This window comes from Anopheles bellator, chromosome X, assembly GCF_943735745.2.
Source record: "Anopheles bellator chromosome X, idAnoBellAS_SP24_06.2, whole genome shotgun sequence".
NCBI classification, from domain to species: domain Eukaryota; kingdom Metazoa; phylum Arthropoda; class Insecta; order Diptera; family Culicidae; genus Anopheles; species Anopheles bellator.
The window spans coordinates 1,441,560-1,458,658 of record NC_071287.1 but is presented as its reverse complement, the minus strand read 5'-3'; the positions used below and the strand labels follow the sequence as shown (position 1 = coordinate 1,458,658).

Sequence of the window (17,099 nt, the reverse complement as noted above, 5' to 3'; positions counted from 1 at the left end):
CCCCCGCTTTCGCAGCCTTTGCGAATCTTGCGCGAAAGTCTTGCGTGTGAGGTCTTCCTCCGCCAATCGTCATCCGTCATCATAATCGTCGTGACGTGCGGACCACGGACACGGACCAAAGAGAGACTCGGAAAAAAACCGGTCGAAGCACACACACGAAGGAGCGTGGTAGGAGCAAAGGTCACCAACACACACATACCCGTGGCAATCGTCCTGGCCACACGCGGCCTCGGCGACGAGCGATGGCCGCCGCAAATGCACCACCGACCGACTTCCGCAAACCACACCGACGGTGGTGGTGGTGGTGGTGCAGTGCCTCCCACTCCTCCCATCACCACCCACTCCACCCAAAAAAAAAAAAAAAGTAAAAAGGTATCCAATGGCGATGGCCCGCGGACGAACGCGTGTGGGCAGACTGCTAAAAAGGACGAAGAAGTCCACCGATGGAGGAGGCGAATTGCCCTGGGTGGGTTGGTGGGGTCGGCCGGGGGTCGGTCGGGATATGGCGGGTGGATGGATGAGAGTGTGCATTGTACATCCCGCGCACTCAACACACATCGTCGCCGCCGTCGAACGGACATGTTTAGCCCCGATCTGCTGCGCGGGTCGGTCGGTCACAAGGGTCGAGGGTCGCAAGCCCTCCCTTGCCACCCCTCCGGCAATCGGCGAAAGGGTGTGCGAGTTAATGGCGAGGAGGTGGCGGTGACAGGGTGGGGGTTCGATGCAACGCAAATCCCACTCACACTCTCACGCACCGCACCCGCGAGCCCGTGACTGAGAGCGTGTGGGCAGAGGGGGTGGAGTTTTGGTGGGGTGGGTGGGGTGGGTGGGTAGGCGGGAGGTGGTTTGTTAAGCGTGTACGCCGTGATTGCACTGGCGGCGTTGGCGGCGACCTTTTCTGGCATCCCTTCGGCGGTGGATTTCCGGTCCCGGCTCACTCGGTCACCACTGCCGTTGTGGCCCACCTCCCGGGAGCCCTTTTTCCCGGGAGTTTTTCCTCTGCCGCATTTCGGTCATTTTCCGATTCGCGGTGCGTGATGGATTTTTGCGCCATTCGAACCCTTCAAACGAGTTTTCGATCAATTTCGAGCAGTTTCGAGCAGTTTCGAGCAGACACTTTTAACAGGCAGGAGCAGGCAGGTCTTTGTCTAGCTGCGGAGGAGACCCGTCGTCGCGCCGTCGTTCCAATGCCGAGCCTACTGGTTCGAGCAGTTTAGCATTCGAGCTGATCGTTCTGGTGAATAGGTAGGTGGGACGATTGGTAGATTAGTGTGGATCCATTCGTTCGGCCATCCTACACAGAGTTGCAGCCCAACACATTTTTCGAGCAGTTTTAATTCGAGCAGATCGTTTTGGTAAGTAGATAGGTGGAACGATTCACGATGCTAGAATGTCTGCGCCTCGCCTATACAGAGTTGCTACCCAAAACGAACGGTTTCGAGCAGTTTTAACTCGAATCGAGCTGCTGAGCTTAAGGGATCAAATCCGTCTACTGAAATGGTTTTGTAACACCTACAAAGGGCTTCGACCCATCTTGTAAACTTTTTCGAGCAGTTTTTTCGAGCAGATCGTACCCATCTTCATTAACCACATTCCACTTCTTCCACTGCTCTGTGACGCCGGGGCGTCTCCTTTTAGGGGAAAGGCAAGCTAAGCAGTCCCGCCTGACACCTGAACAGCCTCCTAACCCCTATCCTACCCTTCCCTTCGACAACCCTCTCAACCACGCACTGTGTGCGCGGGGGGCGACAGATGTGGTAACATTTCAGAAGACGAACACACGCAGGCTGAACATATTCCCACATTTGCTACATATGTCCCCCTTGTATTTTAGCCCCGTGCCTCTGCCTGTGGGAAGGACGAGGTCCGTTTTCAGCAGCACGGTGGGTGTCGCAGGTTGCCCGATGCCAACGACGGCTTGTTTGGAACGCGCGACCGGAAAGCGACCTGCGGGGCGGGGATGGGTGGGGGAAACATGATCCGACGAAACATTGGTCCCCGTCCCCGCACTCCCGCCGCCGCCGCCGCCCGGTCAACAGCATGGTCAACAACCCCTGCTCTAGCTCTCTCTCCCTCTCTCCCTCTCTCTCTCTCTCCCACAGTCGGCTTTTCTCGTTATCGAACTTTTCCGTTCGATTTCTCCAATTTTTTGCGATACCTCAAAACCCGAAATCGATCCCATCGCCACCGCTCCCTTCCCTTGGCCGTTGTCCCCGATTACCTCCTGGCTTCCCTCCAGCGGTCGGTCGGTCGGTCGGTCGGTCATTTGTTCCGGCCCGGGTCCCGTCTCCTCGGCCCACGGTTTCGATTCACCCCCGGGCTCTACCGGTGGGGGAGGGTACGGGGTGGGAGGTGAGGGTGGGTCGGGAGATCCTACGCCCAGCTCCTTGATTATCGAAACCGAAAGCCGATTTTTATGAGACACAAAACCAACGTTTCCCCTCGCAGCGCTCGAGGGAACACGCGCTCTCGGCAGGACTCGGCAGGACGAGAGTGCCTGTTCACGGAGGTGGGACGGCGTGCGGGGCGGTGTATGGTATGCGGATTATTGCGCCGACACATTTTAATTGACCAACCAACCGTGCTGCGGGCTCGTATGTGTGTGTGCGCGCGTGTATGTGGCATCCTGTGGCTGTCACACTGCGGGAACACCCGCAGGGGCCCACTTTCCACACACACACGCGCGCGCATTCGCACATTCCATTGTGCCATTACACCGCGAACGCCGCCCGCGCGCTCACGGGCGACACTTCATTAGCGCGGTGCCAGGGCCCGCCACAGAGCTACTGCACAATTGCAGCATGGCAGGAACACCGAGGGAAGGGTGCCCACTCCGCCGCAGACACACACCCGCGGAGAACGCGTCGAGAATCGGGCACGCACTCGGAACGAACAAAAAAGGGCCAACCACGCACACACGCGCATTCAAGGCTGGCAACGTCCATCAACCCTCTAGCAGCAGCAGCAGCAGCAGCAGGAGGGTAACATATGACGCCCACGAGGAGGGACCACGAATGTTAATTTAACACAAAACGCCCAGCGTAGAGAACACCGAAACAGAACAAGAAGAGGAAGAAAAAGAAGTGGAAGAGAAAGAAGCAGAAAAACGAAGAAGGACAACGGGGAAAGCAGACAGAACCATAAACATGATAACATCATTCGTCCTTGGGCTGGGATTTGGGTTTACGGTCACAGGACCCGCAGAGGAATTTCGCAGAAGAAGCAGCGCAAAAGAGAGGAGCGGCAAAGAAAAGCCTCACTTGAATGGCGGTCACCGAACCGAGTTTTTTTTTTTTTTTGCTAACTTGGATCTTCATTTGACATAAATGCTTGCTTGCATAAGAGTACAGAGATGTGCCGCATAAATGTTTGAAATGAAAATGTTTCAAATTAAATCGCATCAAATTCTATGCTATTCCGCGCGTGGCGCAGTTAACTTTTAACTCTCGAATGTTGGCGTGGATAGAATTATTTCATCTAGTGATTGGAACTTCTTTCCGTTTGTTAATTTCGAACTTTGATAGTCTTTGCGCGCCAGCAAGGTTTAGGACAAGATTCGATGGTGTGCTCCAATGCGAATTAAGGATCATTTTGAGAGTTTTGCTTCAGCCCCGGATTTGGTTTGACAACAAGTGATCCGAGGTCACGAAAAACCCCCCGCTCAAAAGAATGAAGCCGTGTGAAGCTGGACCAGCAACCAGAGCCAAACGTACCTCATCCACATCGTTGGGTGGTGAAATCGCACAGATTTATGCTCCCAAACAGCCCAATCCCGGAAATGCTGACAACTTTCGCTACTCACTACAATTTGTTGCCGCGCGCGCGTATCAGCATAACCACCGCCAGCAGCCGGTGAGATCCGGAGGTATATTGATCCCGAGATAGGGCGAACGGCCAAGTACCAACATTACATAAAAATGTGGCAAATGGTTTGGCTTCGACGAGCGGGAACATGGAAAGAATGGCCAACTGAAAAGGCGGACGAGAGCAAAACAACAAAAACGGGCCGACCCCTCCGACGGGGCTCGGCTGACCTCGGGGTGTGCCGGGAACCGGAACCGAACCCCTGGCGCGGACCAGGAGGTCCTTCGGTGCCGCCACCACCACCACCACCACCACCACCACCACCACACACACAGCTGCACAAGGCTCCGAATCCGGGCCGCTGTCCGGGGCAGATGCATCGCAGATTAAAACGTTTCAGCCCCCGTCAGCACCTCGGTCTCGGTTTCGGGTGCACCGTTTTGGGTTAGTGTTACACACCGAGGAAGGACGCGGAAGGTCCTTTGTCGGGGCCGAGGGCGAGGAAAGCGGCTACCCAAAAACCGAAACCCGGTACCGAAACAATGATGGAACTTCCACTCGAGGTGGAAGTGGGTAAGTGCAATCCGGTAAGGAGAAAGCCACACCAGGGGCCTGGTACTGAGAGACAGAACGAAAAAAAAAACCAGGCACTCGATCCCTCTCGGGCTCGACTCTACCTTTTCGGTTTCGGTGATTGACTCGATCCTTGTGCAAGGACTCACCGGGTTCGACGAACACGGAACCCAGCCCGAGCCTCCGTCTTCATCGGCAGTAGCGATGAAGTCGGTGACATTAGCATCGATACCGAACTCCCTCCGCGGGAAGGATCCACATCCATCCGGAACCCTTCCCGGTGACGAACCCGCTGATGACGACGGGGTGATAATGAACGAGCACTAGACACCGGGGGCGTCGGAGCGAAAGCGAAAAGTTTGCACCCAGTTTCAATTACTCTTCATAATTAATGCGCCGAGCGCCGTGCCTCGTGAGCCCGAGCCCGTCTTATCGGCTTTCGAATCCCTGCGGCCCTTGGTGATGCCAGACCCTGTTGCCCTGTACCGTGCAGATGGGGTTTGGTCCCGGGCGTGGCCAACGAAACCGTGGACCCATGCGCATCGGCGGCAGTAGCGCAACAATTTACCACTGATTTGTTCGGCCCAATCGGCCACCTTCGGGTACCACGAGCGCCATCTAGTGAACCGCGCCGCGCGAAGTGGCCAGTGTCTTAGCCAAGACACAAACTCAGCCTACGGTTTCGCTACTAAATTGCAGCACCCCTAGGCGCAATATCAGAAAGTGCACCTACGTACAACATTCGATGTTTCTTCGATGTTTTTTGACAGGTTTGACAAAACATCGCTCGTCGTTCAATCGCTCCGTGCGCTTGACAGAGAACGCTGATACTCAATTCTGAAATACTGCTCTCTCTCTCTTGAGCGCTACACGCGCACCTTAATTGCAATTGAATCATTCGAAAATTCTCCTGAATATCCTTTGAATAAAAAGCAACAAATTATAATTTCACACAAAAAAGTGGATACTAGGTTTGATACGATTTTGGTAGGTTTTTTTTTTATATATCTCTTGAAGTATCGATCGTACAGTTTCATGTTTAGGCTCGTTTTCAAGCAGATACTTTACACTTAAAACGATGCCTTTACTGTTTATTGTTTGTTTCATTCGTTTTTGAGTTACCGGGTGTTAACAATGGAAGTCAACTAAGAGAAAATTCGGTTTGTTTAACCATTTTTCTTTGAAAAAGACGAAAACTCAAGCTAGGGCGCTGAAATTTTGCATGGTGTTTATGATGCCGATACTCTAACAGCTGGCTAGGTGAAATTTTGGTTGGTCGACTCGTTTCAGTTATTTTTGATGGTAAAGATGCACCTCACATAGGCAGACCCGTCGTCGAAAATGTCGATAAAATCACAGAAATAATCAAAGTTGAGCAACGTGTATTAAGCCAGAGCATCGGTCGGAAGCTAAAGCTGGATTCACAACGAAGCTCGTAGTTTGGACCCTATTTACACCAAAAAACATGATAGCCCGAATTTCCATCTGCGACGATTTGGCCAAACGGAACGAAATCGACCTATTTCTCTTAAACGAATAGATAGTGGGGATGAGAAATGGGATAAATGCGACAATACTGTCTGAAAACGATCGTGGTCGTCGAAGCAGGTGAACCGGTGGTCAAACCAGAACTTACGGCCAGCAAGGTTCTACTGGGTATGAAGGTAAAAAGGCAACACATTTTCCAACAAAACGGTACATATTTGGGGTAAGTTGGACCATCGGAAGTATCTTAAAGTTTTGAATTTCATCCAAAAATAATGGAATACTTTTTCGCCAACCTAATATTTTCTACAAACCGGAGGCCGGGTTTGCCGCGAAATTAATGGATTAAAGAAATGACCTAATAAAACAACGTGGTTTTGCTCGATATTTAACGATCGGTTTTGCATGTTCAGTTCAGCATGTATTTATTTGTCCGCAAAATGTTTGACTAATTTATAATTCGTCTGATAAAAGATGTATCGTAAACTATGTTGTCCGCCGGCTTCGCCGGCTAAGTTTAAACAGGCAGGTTAAGCTCCTTGTGCTGCGCCGCTATATGCTGAATCTCTTCCTGCGGGGATCGTACACCTCTGATGTATCTTGCCTTTACTAACCAAATCTTCGCGATTGCTTCCGCTTCTTCCGCGCACCCGGAAATGCATCGCGCGCAGGCCAGCCGTGACCGTGCGAAACTCGCGGATCCGAAACAGATCATAAAAGCATAGCAATACCGATCAAACGAGTGTGTAGTAGTAGCGTCACGAGCACTAGTGTTCCGGGTCAGCGGCAAGATCCTTCCGGTGGGTAGAACCAGCACCAGAGTTCGCGCTATAACAAGAACGCCTGACCCGAAACGTGAGACGAGCGAAAGCACATTGACGGAGCACAGCACCACTACGGGGCACAACGATGCCTCCGTTTTCCTTTCCTTTCCTTTTCCTTCCCTAAATATTAACTCTGTTGGAAAACAAAAACAAAACAATAACTAGTAACAAGTTCGATACTTCTTCCTATTACATTAATACAACATTACAACAGTACTAATTCGTAGTAGCACGATTAATAGCAATAATAGTAGCAGTAGTAGACTTGATTGTAGGTAGTGTTGTGATAACAGCAGTAGAAGTAGCAGTAGTCATAGGCAGTAAAATATTCTCTCGCCTGCTCTCTCTCTCTTTCACTATTCCTCTCCATTGTAGCACTGATGTTCACCGAGCGTACGGTGAGCGTAGTGCTCGAGAGGTAGTTGCATACCGTAAAACATAATATTGCAACGAAATCTTCGGTGTAGAGTGTCATGTATGTGTATGTGAGTGAGTGCATGTGTGGTCATCCGGCGGATTCCTCCGGCACTAGTGCTACGGTTACCGGCGTTACCGCCTAGCCTATCAGCGACAGCCGGCTGTTGGTTTTCCGCAGGTGCGCTCGCCACGGGATGATCTGTTCGCCGTCGTCCTCGTCGCCGCCACACACTGACTCTCCGGGTGTGGGCGGCGGCATATCGGACAGGTTGTAGCCGTGCGCTGTCCCGGCCGCTTCCAGCTTACCGTAGCTGATGTTCTCCATCGAGCGGCGCTCGGTGTTGGTGGTGGCACCGCCGTTACGAACAGCGCCACCATCGACGCCCCCGCCGTTGGTTGTGCCGCCACCACCGTTGGAGGCGCTCCACCCGCCAGTGGTCGTTACTCCGCCGTTCCTGTTGCCGGGTGCCGTGCTCGTCCTGTAGTGGGGTACGGGGGTGGTGCCGCCGTTGTTGTAGTTGTTCGCGCTCTGCAACTGATGATACTGATTCTCCTTCGTGCAGCGCAGCAGTCCCGGGTCGTCCGCGCCGAACGAGCTGATGTTGTCGATGGACATTGCGCGCTGCGAGATCCGATTGCGCCACGTGTCCGACCGGCGCTGTGGTTCCTCCACCTTCGGCGTGTAAATCGAGGATCTGCTTTCAGGGTGGAAAAGACGACCAAACATACACACTGGGCTATCGGAGAGCGCACCGGCTTGCGGGATCTTTCACTGGGTCCACTCCGTGCACTGGCTCGACCTACCTTAGCTTGCTTTCTGCCTCTTCCTTGCGAGCGATCAGGTCGCGCTTCCACTTGGGGATGGCGGACAGGCGGCGGTCCTCCGCCTCCCGGGCCAACCGTTCCTCGAACTCCTTCTTGGCCTTCTCGGCCGCCTTCTTGGCCAGCATCTGGCGCTTCCAGTCCGGGATGATGTTGCCGGCGTTGTCTCGCTCCGGGACCTGAAAGATCTTATCAGCTGTATGATAAGGCTACCGAGAGAGCAGACACGAAAAAACACAAAATGGATAGATAGATAGCGTGATTGTGTGTGATGGGGTAGGTGGGTGGGTGGGTGCGTGCGTGCGTGATTCAGTCAAACTTGGAAGTTCCGCTGTCCGTACCACGGTTTGTACTGTGTCCAGATGTCCACGTAAAGTGTTAGGAAATGTTAGCAAAGCTGCACTAAACCGCTCGAAACTGTACACATTTCGTAAGCCCATTTCCCGTTGATATATGTTAGCTAACCTATCACCATCACGCATTGGTGCTCGGTGATCGGTGATTGCCCCCCTTAATAGGCTACCAGCAGGTGGTGGTGATCGTTATCTAGAGCGCTCGCCGGCGATGGACCTCCGGATTAATGAATATCATAAATTATGCTAACTATCCCCGCGGACAGTAATCGCGTGATCCGGGCGCTATCGGACCGCTAGATATTAATCCATAAAAAACGCTGAAAACGGTGCAGATGAAGCTAAGAGAGTTACGTGCTGGGGGGAGGTGTTAGACGGAAAGGAAAGTGGAACTGCAGCTGGAGTAGGAAAAGATCGACACTTTCCACCTTCCACATCCCGGCGCGATGTGGAAATTCGAAAGGGAAAAAGACAACAATCAAAAAAATAACCCGAACACTATCAAGCGTGAACCAGTGGTTAACGGTACGCCAATAAACACCAAATCAACACGGTGGGAATGGGAGTTGGAGCGCTTCGACTCTCTCTCTCTCTCTCTCTCTCTCTCGCTCATTCTCTCCGCCGCGTACCTGGTCAACGTAATTCTGCGCTGTGAACTGGCGGGTCACCTCCGAGTACACCTCGGTCGCTTGCCGATCCTCAAGCTTCGCCCGCTCGACCTTCATCTTTTTCACGCCCGCAATGTCCTTCGACAGCTTCAGCTCGGCGATGAGATCCGTTTTCTGCGACAGGAACTGCTCGCTGGTGGTCGACAGGCACTGCATGCTGATGCTGCGCGTCGGCGCCGAGAACGTCTTCGACAGCATCTTGTCGGTCCGGCGGAGCTGCACGCTGTTCAGGTCCTGGATCGAGATGGCCGACAGTGGCTGGTGCAGCTTCCGAATGTCGCTGTCCTGCGGGGGAGGTGGAGGCGGCGGGCGGCCACTGTTCGGCTTATCCGTTGCGAGGCTGCCGCCGCTGCCACCACCGTTGCCGCCTGCCGTAGCTCGGTTGCTACCGTTGGCAGGGTGTTGTTGCTGTTGCTGTTGCTGCTGCTGCTGCTGCTGCTGGTGTTGGTAAGACAGGGTCGAGCTGAGCGTGGCACCCGGTACGCCAAGGATTTGCCCGAGCGGTGGTGCGGGTGGCGGAGGGGGTGGATTCGGTGGCTCCGAACCCGCCTGTACAATCAGGGTGTTGTTCAATGGCATATAATCCTCCGTATCTGATGATCTGTGATGGAGAGGTAAGGAGAGAGTTTGCGGTTAGACTGAGCCCGTTACACCAGCTGGTTGCGCGCGTGCGCGTGTGTGAGTGGCCGTCCGTAATTGGGCCACACCGGGCTCGGATCTCCGGAACGGAACTTTGGCCAGCGATCGATCGGCATGGATGGAGCTCCATTCCTCATCGCCTGGCTCCCACATGATCGGCCCCCCTTCTCCGTGCGTGCGCGTGAGAGAAAAGAGACAGACACAGGCAACGGATGCCTTCTCTTTCTCTCATGCCCGCTCACTCTGCGAACCCCATCATTTACCGGTAAAGGCAAGCGAGCGTGTTAAGAGGGCCAAGTACCCAAAAAAAAACTAGAGTACGCAAAGCAGGTTGGCAGGAGTCACAAACAGCAGGAAACTCAAGTTCGAAGAAGGTTTTTTGACGGAAGCCTCTACGGATCCGAGTACCGGTCTCTACCGGTCGGCCCCGGCCGGATACAGAACACACCGGAACGTACCGGAAAGCATGCACACACACAGACACGCACATGCACTCACTCACATACACGAACTAACCTCTGCGAGCCCGCATTGGACTTTTTGTCACTGATACTCTTCAGATACTCGGACGGTTTGATCAGGTGGTTCGAACCGTCGCCGGAACCGTTCGGGAAGCTGGGTGGCACGAACGGCAGGACGAGCTGCTTGTTGACCAGGTTCGGGCCTTGGTGGTGTTGGTGGCGGTAGTGCTGTAGTTGCTGCTGCTGTTGTTGCTGGCCGCTGCTGCCGGTTGAATACTGTTGCTGCTGCTGCTGCTGCTGCTGCTGCTGCCGTTGCGGTTGATGGTGATGGTGTTGCTGATGGCAGTGCTGCTCGTCGACTGACGAGACCGGGCCAGTTCGGGGCACCTTCGAGCAGTGCAGCCCTGCCGCCAGTGCACCACTTTCCGTCGCCGACGCACCGCACAGCCTGCCGTTGCCGTGAATCAGCTTAGCTTTCTTATTTGCTGCCCCCGGGGAGAGAGGGACAAAAGGAAAGTAAGAAAATAAAAATTGGAATGAACAACACCGAACCGAAACACACATCGCGCACATCTACAATTTTCATCTGCTTCCACTCCACTCCAATTGTTTCCATCGGTCTATCTCTTTTCGCGCCCCGCTCTTCGATCTCTCTGTTGCTTGGTGCCCCCCTTCACTCCGGTCTCTCTGATGTAGGTTGTAGAGTTAATCTTATTTTTTCGCCACTTCCTCCTTCTAGCCCGCCTCGCTGCCCATTGTTTGTCATACTTCCGTTTACTTTTTCCAAATACCTTGTTATACTGTTATTGCTGTTACAATTTTCCTTTTCTCACCTTCCCAAAAAAGAGTTTTAAAAAAAGAAATAGCGCGCGAGAGAGAGAGAGAAATAGAGCGTAGCGAAAATTCATGCGAAACACAAACAGTGCGAACAAGAAAGGAGAGGAATGAACAACAAGCAAACAAAGAGTAACGAACAACGAGGCAACCGCGAAAGAGTGCAGAAAGTAAGAGAGTGAATACATTAAGATGGCAAAAAGCGATCATTATACATAAAATATATTTTCTTCGTAAAAAGAGGCAATAACTAAAATATGAAAGGAAATTGTACGACAAATCAATCAAACTGTATACAATCTGATGTACAGAAAAAGCCTTTCGCAGTCAGCACGTGTTTGGAACAATCGCCAAAACCGTCGACAAACCGGGCACCAAGCGCGCCATCTTGGAATAGAAATTAGTTTCAATTTGGTTGCAAACCGATGCAATAAAAATATGAGCAATAAATTGGACAAGTAATGGCCACGAACTTGCGGAAAAATGTTCGCTCATTCGGGTGCCTTTAAAATACGGCATAGGGAATGATTCCAGCAAAATAATACACGAAAGGCCAACTGCCTGTTCTAATGTACGGTTACTGTTATTTGCGAAAATCATCTCTCGTAAGTTTTCCGGCGGCGGACTAGTAAATGGATGAAATAAAGCCCAAACGCCACAGCATCACAAGCACCTCTTTCTATTTTCTGGCGTAAATTGCTGAACTTTCGTTCAGCTTTCTTTCTTTCTCTCTCTCTGCCTCTCTCTCGAGCTCGTGTACAGCGGGGCTCTTTCTGTTCGGCGATCGAGCAAAAACAAAGCGAAAAAACAAACAGATTGCGCAGGGTTGATCAACTGTCGATCGATTCAGCTCACCACTTCATTCTCGCTTTCTCTCGGTCTCTCTCTCTCTCTCTCTCGACAAGTTTGGTCAGGGTGCGTGGTAGAAGGTGAGTGAGTTTAATGACCAAACGATTTTGCGTTTATCGAATTGGCTGAGGCTGAGCGGCGACCCGGCGAATTTCGTTAGTCCCAAAATTGCATTTTGGAACATCAAAGAAAATGTTCGTTTCGAAAACGAAACGGTTAAACAGAAACTTCTTGACTCCTTCCATACTGCTTAAAATCTGCAATACTGCTGCAATAAGAACATTTGTTTTCATTAAATATCCTGTCATCAAATATCGCATACTTCACAGCTTCATTTCATAGATGCCAAAACTTATGGTTTCTTTGTGAAACCTGTGTCAGCACTTGTTATGCTCTCCTCGACGAAAGATCCCAGCACCGGTAGGATTGCCGAAAATCCCGGAGAACACTGATTTCTTGCAAGGTAGACGCTTGATTCGACGTGCACCGAGTACAGGCTTTATACTAAAAAAATGTTCAAAATCTCTAATCTCTAAATCTTTAAAACTCTAAAGGCGAATAGAGAGTACATGTGTCGATCGCCTCGATCGTGTAAATCGTCTAAATAAGTATTCGCCACGTTCGTGGGCCATGGGCAATATTTATGGATGTATTAGTAACATTTGTTTTATCAGGTGTCAGAAATCGGCTTCTGAACTCCACTGCGACTGCCGATTCGATCTGCGTTCGGTTTGAAGTAAAACTGTTATTGTCTGGCGTGCAATTTCTCTTTGAACGTATAGGAAAAATAAATGCGGTACGTTGCGATTAGCCACAGCTCCCGGGCCGGTAGTGGTTGTGACGACGACTTTGTGTGCGTGCAAAATAATAAACTCTCTCGTCAAGCGTCAATATCTAATCCACCGTAAAATTCAGTAGTAGGCCGACGGCAGCCTCCGACCAACGTACGGACCGGAGCGAGCGAGCGACACAGAGAAAGAGAGAGAGCGAGAGAGATGCTGGCTGGCGGGGTGCACCTACCGGAAACGATGGACATGCTCCGATTGTGGTTGCCACGGATCAGATCGGACGGCTTGAGGGTAGACTCCTCCAGCACCTCGAGCCCGGAATCGGAGTCGTACTGCTGCTCGCCGTGATGCTCGCCACCGATCAACCTCTGGAGGCGATACTGCTGCTGCTGCTGTTGCTGTAGCTGTTGCTGTTGCTGATGGTGATGATGATCGCCAAACGCCGCTTCGGTCTGCTGCTGGTCGAGTGCATTGGCGCCTCGCGTGCCCTTCGGGTAACTGTAGCCGCCGCCGGAGGAACTGATGATCGGGACCAAAGCGGCAAGGTGCCCGCCATTGCCACTGCTGCTGAAACCATAGCTACCGGCTTTCAGCGGTGGCGGAAGCGGTGGTGGCGGTGGCCCTGCAGTGTGAAAGAGAGAGACAACGATGATTCGCAGTGGCCCCGCGTTCCGAGAGCTCCGAAACCCTCGAGAATGTAGAAGTTTAGTGCCCCACAATCAACCCCATCGAGAGCGCACCACGAGAAGCAGTCCGAATCTCTGTGCGGAAGCAGTACTCGAACACGGCACGGCACGTAAAGAAGCCGATCACCGGCACCTTCTTCTACTTTTAGGTGGCTGCCCCTCCATCGGTTGGTCGGTTGCGAAATTGCGCGGTGCGCCGAAGCGGAGCAGAGGTGCGGAAAATTGCGCACAGAATAGCATAAATCATCCGCCGACGCCGCCGCCGCCGATCTTACGCGGAGAAGCTTATTAGGAGGGCGATGATGATGATGATGGACCGAGCCGGACACCAGGCCCGGGCCGAGCGTCTTTCGTAATTTCAGCGTGCCGCCGCCGCCGCCGCAACCACCGCGCAGCCACCGCCCGATTGTCGCCGATTGTTCCTCAACGAACTTTTACTAGAGCGTGAAGAGCAGCGCTCCAGCGAGTCTGCCAGCGTGACGACGTCTGTGGCTCCGCCGCGGGTATGTAGGCTAACCATGATCATAAGCCACTTACCTGCATTTTTATTTTCTTCGCTCACCGGCGGTTGGGGCGGTGGCGGCGGTCCGTTTCGTTTGATTGCCTCACCAGCTGCTGCTGCTGCTGCTGCGGCTGCTGCATGGACACCGATACCGTTAGTGGCACCATTCGCGTTAACGGTTGTTCCACTTGCTGCTTCGCCCGGCGCTGCCAGAGAGTACGGTGAATGTTGCGAATGTTGGTGCTGCTGTTGGTGCTGCTGTTGCTGCTGCTTTTTGCTGCCCACCAGGCCCTTCTCGGCCGCACGCTCGTAGACGCTCTCCGGGGAGCAGACGCTCTCGTACGCGTTGTCGGTGGTGCACGACGAGCGCATCGTGCCGGTGGAGTAGTCCAGCAGTCCGCCAGCGTCCAGCGCCGACACGGAACCTTTCCGGCTGTGGGGCGGCTCTCCCTGGCCCTTCAGTTTCCCCATCACGTTGTTGTAGACGGGCTTCGGTAGCAGCTTCGTTCCCGGGTAGTGCTGATGGTGCCGCTGTTGCTGCTGCTGTTGCTGCTCGTACAGCATGTTGTTGCGCTTGGCGAGCAACATATTCTCCTTGTTGTTGGCGTACTGCTCGGGAAAAAAGGCATTAGAAAAAAGAGGTAGCCACGTGAGCCCTATATCCCCTAGCCTCCAGGTACCTGGTTGTTGGCGGTCAACTGCAGGATCACGTCGCTGCGGTTCGAGCTAGCGCTAGCGGACCGACTGTGGGAGCCGCTGTCACGCGACCGGCTTCGACCGACGCCGTGCATGTTCGACACTTCCGCGCACGCCGCATACTGCGTCTGCTCCCGGATCAGATAGATGTCCTCGTAGTCGTGCTCGTGGCTACCACCGCCCACGCTCGACGCCTTGCCCATCAGGTCAACCACGTGCGCCGGGGGTCCTCCGCTTGTTCCACTACCCGCCAGCCCAACGCCTTCACCGGCTGCCCCACCAGGGCCGGGGGCACCCGAACCACCGCCCGAGTTGGAGGACGAAACCGAGAGGTCCTCGTCCGAACCACTGGCCGCGCCACTGCTGCTCGAGTGTACCTCTCCCCCTTGCGCCCCTATCGCTCGATTGTTGACGATCTTCTCCTCTTTCAGGCCCGCAACGTCCGTGTCGAACAGGTCCTTCACACGGTTGTAGATCACATCCTGCGGGTCGTGCAGGAAGAACGACTCGCCCGAAATGCTGCCACTCGGGGACGTGGGCGTCGAGGAGCCGCGCCGCATCGGGTTCACGTAGACCCCGTCGTTGGGCAGAACCGAACCGTAGTACGCGTCCGGTGACTGGCGCGCGTACAGACCGTCCTGCGAGCAAACACACACACCGGACAGAGCACTTAGGTTTAGAGTTCAGGCCGGGCGGAATGACGGTGTCACCTACCTTCGTTTTGCGGATCGTCGGCGGATGCAGGTAGAATGGTTCCGAGTCGGAGCTCCCGGTGGACGATTTGGTCGACAGCAGCGTGCTGGAGCCGTGCTGCTGCTGGTGGCCAAGGTGAACGGCGGCCGACGTTGTCTTGGCCCGATTGTACGTGCCGGCCGAGCTCTTGCGGGACGCCCGTCCAGAATGCTTCGGCAGCGAACTGCCCCGGACCTGTGACTGGTACGCGTCCTGTAGCTGCTTACCCGCCGGTGAACCACTTTTCGGGTGCCCTCCTCCGCCGGTGGCTGTTTCGGACTGTTCCTGCTGTTGCTGTTGCTGTAGGATGTTGCCGTGCTGGACCAAGACGTTCAGACATTCGACCTGCTGGTTCTCGGCCGCATCGTTGATCGGACTTTTGCCGTACTTATCCAGCGACAGCTTGGCACCGTGCTTCAGCAGCCAACGCACCACGCTCAGGTGTCCACGGGACGCGGCAAAGTGCAGCGGTGTCGCACCGTCCCCGTCGCGCAGATTCGGGTCCACCGCCTGGTCCTCAATCTGCGGAGCGTAGCAGTCAGCATGCGGTATGATCTGTGGGTGCGTCTCTACTTACCATCCACCGCAAACAGTCCAGGCAGCCCATCTGCGAGGCCGCATGGATCGCGGCCATACCGTCGCGGGCCCGCACGTACAGCGACCCGCCCGCCTCGAGCACGAGAAACTTCAGCACTTCCAGGTGACCTTCCTGGGCCGCCAGGTACACCGGTGTCACGTCGTTTTCCATCTGTGTGTTGGCGCTGCGCGATACAAATTAAACGGATCGGACCACCTTCCTGTATTACCGCATCATCTCCATATCTAGGTCAGAGTCTTCATCCGACATGCGCATTTCGCTTTCCCCGGTTCCCCGTTCGGACAACTCACCTGATGTCGGGGGCCGCTTCGGTCAACAGGCGCACACAGTCGAGGCATCCGCGGGCCGCCGCGTAGTGCAGCGCCAACGCACCGCCGGCCGGACGCTCGATCGAAGTCATCGTTTGGGCATGGGACGAATCCAGATGGAGCAGGTATCTGGACTCCTTGTAGTCTGCAGTGTACTCCACTTTTAGGCTACAACGAAGAGGGTGCGCGCGTTAGCTGGTTAGTGCATAGCGGCGTCAAGTGTTTTTTTTTTCGCCGCACAGTCCGCACAGTCTGCCGCTCTGCCACCACCACCACCCGCTGATCCCCCGGCAGCGCAGAACCAGTTTCTGAGGCACGCTCCGAAAATGAGCGCGCGCCCATTAGAAGTTGCTAGAACGAGGCGGCGCAGGCTCTGGTCGGGGGCCTGCGCTTAAGTAGAGCACTGCCCGGCCGGCCGGCCTGTGTTTCAAAGATGAAGTCCCATTTCTCTTGCCGCCATCCCATTCCGGTTCACAACAGTTGCCCTTTTGCCGCGTTCCAGAGGGGGGTAGTTCCGCTCGGCGCAAATTGGACCAACTAGCGCCGCGCCGATGTGGTTTGCTCTGATTTTGTTTTCGTTTGCCTTCGATCGCTCCCGGTTCTGCCTGTGGGGGTCCAGGTTCCCTCCTGCTGGGGGCAGAGGCTAGATGAACGTTAGACCACTAAAACGACTCGCGATGACCTAGAGGATTTCTCATGGCGAGGGGGGTGGGCGCCAACGGGACCGCTATATGTAGGCAATCGTGTGGACTGCATTTCCTTTACCTCTCTCGTTGCGCTCTGCGCTCGGACTCGTTAGTGTCCCCGTTCCGATCGTCTGTGTACCCAGTTCCAGACAACTTTCCTCTAATCACCAGACCGAACCAGGGGGGGATCTATGTAGGCTGCGGGATGCAACTGCTCAGTGTCACACAAAACTAGATCTCAACTGCACAGCGAAAACCAACAACTGTTACAAACCCAAAGAAACTGTGTGACCTATTTATATCGATTGAAAAGACTGGAATGTGTTCAATGAAAATGGGTGAACACTACATCGAAAATTGAGGAAAAAACATGG

At 53.9% G+C, this 17,099-nt stretch overlaps 1 protein-coding gene across 1 annotated transcript; it reads right to left on the bottom strand.

Annotated features, from left to right (window-relative positions):
- Window positions 1-7,242: 7,242 nt before the first annotated feature.
- Window positions 7,243-16,131, bottom strand: LOC131213372 (AF4/FMR2 family member lilli). Its single transcript, XM_058207402.1, has 12 exons — window positions 16,022-16,131; window positions 15,711-15,894; window positions 15,116-15,655; window positions 14,386-15,039; window positions 13,741-14,314; window positions 12,750-13,139; window positions 10,102-10,531; window positions 9,386-9,547; window positions 8,908-9,331; window positions 7,908-8,113; window positions 7,640-7,798; window positions 7,243-7,582 (listed from the first exon to the last, which is right to left on the bottom strand). The coding sequence occupies exons 1-12, from the start codon at window positions 16,129-16,131 to the stop codon at window positions 7,243-7,245; spliced, it is 4,173 nt and encodes a 1,390-aa protein (XP_058063385.1).
- Between the last annotated feature and the right edge of the window lie 968 nt (window positions 16,132-17,099).